The sequence below is a fragment of the Halyomorpha halys genome, unplaced genomic scaffold (genome assembly GCF_000696795.3).
Source record: "Halyomorpha halys isolate HHAL.00 unplaced genomic scaffold, Hhal_1.1 Scaffold110.1, whole genome shotgun sequence".
Lineage (NCBI taxonomy): Eukaryota > Metazoa > Arthropoda > Insecta > Hemiptera > Pentatomidae > Halyomorpha > Halyomorpha halys.
Genome location: NW_027112640.1, coordinates 2,382,607 through 2,386,797, shown reverse-complemented (window position 1 = coordinate 2,386,797; position 4,191 = coordinate 2,382,607). Strand labels below are relative to the sequence as shown.

The 4,191-nt window shown below is 28.5% G+C and overlaps 1 protein-coding gene across 1 annotated transcript in view; it reads left to right on the top strand.

Annotated features, from left to right (window-relative positions):
* The window catches only part of LOC106677853 (uncharacterized), a 79,146-nt gene that overhangs the window by 66,329 nt on the left and 8,626 nt on the right, over positions 1–4,191 (top strand). The window contains exons 12-14 of the mRNA XM_014416014.3: positions 660–932; positions 1,027–1,199; positions 2,772–2,910. Coding sequence (XP_014271500.1) covers positions 660–932; positions 1,027–1,199; positions 2,772–2,910 — 585 coding nt within the window. The remainder of the gene's footprint in view (positions 1–659; positions 933–1,026; positions 1,200–2,771; positions 2,911–4,191) is intronic.

The window sequence follows — 4,191 nt, the reverse complement described above, 5'->3', positions numbered from 1 at the left end:
ATTAAATACGAAAAATTCATAATGTATGTAAATAAGAAAAAGATTCTGATTGGATATTACATTAACGTCAATATTTTTTTAAAATTTCCGTAAGTAAATCTTTCTATCCATTCTTTATTATCTAGACTCTTCTCAAGCTTGAGACCAATTTATAAACTCTGTATGTATGATTTATATTTACAAATTTCTCAGCCCTCATCACCTCCAAAAATTCATCAGGCAATGCTAAATGAAAGCAGGTCACTCAAAAGAAAATTATGAGCTTTAAAAATGAGCATTTTACTGTAGAACTTTCATTTTTGTTTTTCATATTTATATATACTGTGTACTACCGTAATTTTGTAGATTTTAAACCAAAAAAAAGGTGTACATACCTACTTTTAATCAAAATCTCTTTTGTTTAAATTTATTCCTCCCTATCTCTAGATTACTTAAACTCTTATTATTTTGAAGTCTTGGTAATTTGAACTTTTTCTGTGCTCCTGTAAGTTTCAAATTATTGAGAATCGAACGTATCTATTATTTTGTAATTTATTTAATATTTACTTATTGTAATTATTTTGTAATTTATCATTTACCATATATTCAATTCATATGATTTATTAATTTTCAGTTGAATTTAAATCTTAAATAAATATTTTTTTCAACTTTTTATCCAGAAATGTTTCTGACATTGACCTTCTCTCTGGTGCTTTATCTGAAGAAGTACCAGACGGAGCTACTGTTGGGCCAACACTACGTTGCCTATTGGCTAAGCAATTCAAATCACTTCGTTCTGGGGACAGACATTGGTTTGAAAATGACTGGGCAGGATTTAGTAAAAGCCAACTAAATTCTATCAGAGAAGGTGCATCTCTGGCAAGAATCATCTGTGATAATACTGAAGTTAAATATGTTCAACCAAATGCATTTTTAGCACAAGATCCATTTTTGTAAGTAATTTTCAATCTATTATCCATATTAGTTACTTAATATCATATTTTAAGAGTATTGATTATTATTAACTGAATATTATCGATGTTCTAGAAATGCACCAATGCCTTGTTCATCAGATACCGTTAAGTCATTAGACATGTCTTCCTGGAAAGAGCAAAAGAAACTGTTTATTATTCCAAGTTCAGTTTTAGCCGAAACATTCAAAAATGCTCAATCAGATGTCAGAAGTATTCATAAACGGGAATGGCTGTTGTATACTCACAGTGAGTTAAATAACATGAAACAAATTTTAGAATATTGCTTTAAAAATATCTCTTTGATTGGTAAAATAAATACTAATTTACATTAGGCAAGCACTGATATTTTGAGTGAAATCAAGTCAAAACTTGATTGCTATTTCTGGCCAAACCTTTAATGTGCACACCTTCCAAACGTGGCGATAGCGAAGCTACATTGACTGAACACTTGGTTGTGCTCTGTATGAGGGGGTGGAGATACTGTCTTGATATAAGTGAATCTGTGTTAAAAGCTTATTGGTTTTATGAACTGACAAGTTGGGTGTCATTCTAAATATTTTCAATCAAAACTGTAATAATGTAAGTTTTATCGCTTCTAAACTGGTAAAATTTATTACCAGTTAATTTGATTACTAAATATTGCAATAATTAGTGAAATTCTCAAAAATATATGCATTTATTTATCATTTCACCCCTGAAAGGAACCTAATTATATTTATTGGACTATTAGTTTCTAATAACAAAAAAATTGTTTAGAAAATAATTAGTAAAAAATATAAATTTTATAATAATAATTATCTTAGTGAAATTGAATTTTGAAAAATTTTTATTCACATATACTATTGGAAATATCACAGTCCGAAACAGTTGTTGACCTTTTCCACAAAGTTTCAGTTTAACCATTTTACAAAAACTTTTACATAAAAGTTCTGTTATGTAAAAGTTTGAGGAGTTTTTTTTTTTTATGAAAAGTTAATGAATCCGTTTCTCAAAAGTAAATGTTTTTTGGCAAATTAAAATTCTTATACACAAACTCATTTAGATATTTTCAAAATTTAAATTTTCTAAAACCATAGAGGAGTTACAAACCAATATTTTCAATGAAAAAGTAACTTACCTCAACAAGATATTCCCATAATTATTTTTTAATAGTGATTTTTCAACTTTTGATATCAAAATCCTCATACATTACCAAAATTAATTAAGAATAGTTGTGAAAATAAAAGTATATTTTAGATATAACTACTCACATACAAGTTTTCAGATTCTTATGTGACATTGCTCGAGCAGGATCTCTAGAGAAAAAACCTCAGTGATATTATAAAAGAGAAATTAATTATCTTTTAATTTGTATAAACCTAATTAGTCTTAGAGACAAAGAAGCAAAGAACTATAGATATAATAAAAACATTTACTCCAAAAAATCTAATTAAAAAGTTTTCGATAGGACTTTTAATATAAAAGTTACAAGAACTTTATGACAAATATTTATAAACTGTTTCAAAAAAGTTTCTTAGAAAAAGTATAAGTTAGAACAAAAACTTTTTCTAAAAAAATGTGCAGTTATATTCGAATTCTGGCATATATTTCATCTTCCAGGAGTTATTTAAAAAAAAAAATTATGAAAAATGAACATGTGTTTCATTTTCACATAAACATACAATATTTGGGAAAATATCTTATATATTATCAATTTATTAGGATATAAGTGATATTAAAATTATGTGCAATCAAAATCTGTCAATAAATAATTTTAAAACTAGGTTATAGCTCATTTCTAAAAAAAAATGTAATTTGTATTTTTATTTACTTTTTCAGATCTTATGGCAGATCCTCAGTCACCAATTGGTACGGCTTTTGGATTCAGTCGGCCAAAACGGCAAGCAGCTAAAATTGCAAATACCTCTTTGATGTTGGAATTTGCCTCATCTAGAATTGTACGAAGCTTCATACAAGGGTTTGTAAATATTTATCTTTATTATTATTCATTTATTTTTTACGAATTTATATTGTTTTGTGTGAAAAACATGGGTTTGGATTTATATTTTCCAGATATGATACTGAAATAAAATATTTTTTGATAAAATAATAAAAATATTTCCAATGTTTCAATATAGTTACTGAATTACATTTGTTTAGCACCATTATTTCTCAATCCTAAAAAAAAAAAAGTAAATACTTGATGCAAGTCTGGGAATGAATATTGGTGTAGATCCACAGTACTGGTCATATATTCTCCAAAGAAGACTGATTGATTGGAAATCAGGCACCACTATCCCTGACGGGGTCGAGATATTTTTATGAAAATTTTGTCTAATTTTAAGCAAAACCTAATGAGTGTAATAGCAAGAACAAGAACATTATTAGAAAGAATTAAGGAGATTAGTTGGGAATAAAATAATCTTTCCCAAGGCTTCGATAACATTAGGATGGAATATCAGAAGCTATAAAAGGTAAAGGGAATTTAGTGAGCATAGAAGGGCAAAAGGATGACAGAATCTAATTATTTTTACTGGAATTTAGTCTTAATCATAGACATTAGTTCGGAATGCAGGTACAGAAACTATTATTACATCAGGTGAAATCTGAGGAAAATAAAATTTATCAAAATTAAATGGAGTTTCAGGATCAGAACAGGAAAAGAAGTCTGAAACTCAATTAGAAGGTGATCAGTAAAAAAGGAATTTAAGTCTTCAGGATTTGGAGATCCTATTACAGAATTTCTATAGGATTTCACACTTAAATTTAGGATTTAGAATGTCCTATATTTGATAACAAAATATAACCCGCCCCACTAAGACCCCCAGGGAACGACAGTTCCATATCACTTTTGAAATATTTGCTTAAAACAGGAAGAGCAGGCTTTAAGATAGTTAATTAAGTGGTAGAGGAGATTATAACACAAAATGCTGTTTTCCAATTTCAGGCGCTATTCAAATATTGCTCTATTTAACTATTCTAAAGCCTCCACTTCCCGTTTTAAGCAAATATTTCAAAAGTGATATGGAACTGTCGCACCCTGGGGGTCTTAGTTGGGTGGGTCCGGCCGGAAAGGATTACCTGGATAATGTATAAGGATCTGAAAAATGTTTTGAAGGAATGATACATTAAAATGTATCATCACCCTTGCTTATTTCTTGTTACATGGCTTATGATTAACAACTCATTTTCCCTTCTAATATACCAGGGCATTCAAAAAGTCCTGTCGTTTTTCGTTTGTTCGTTGTTTATTTTGATT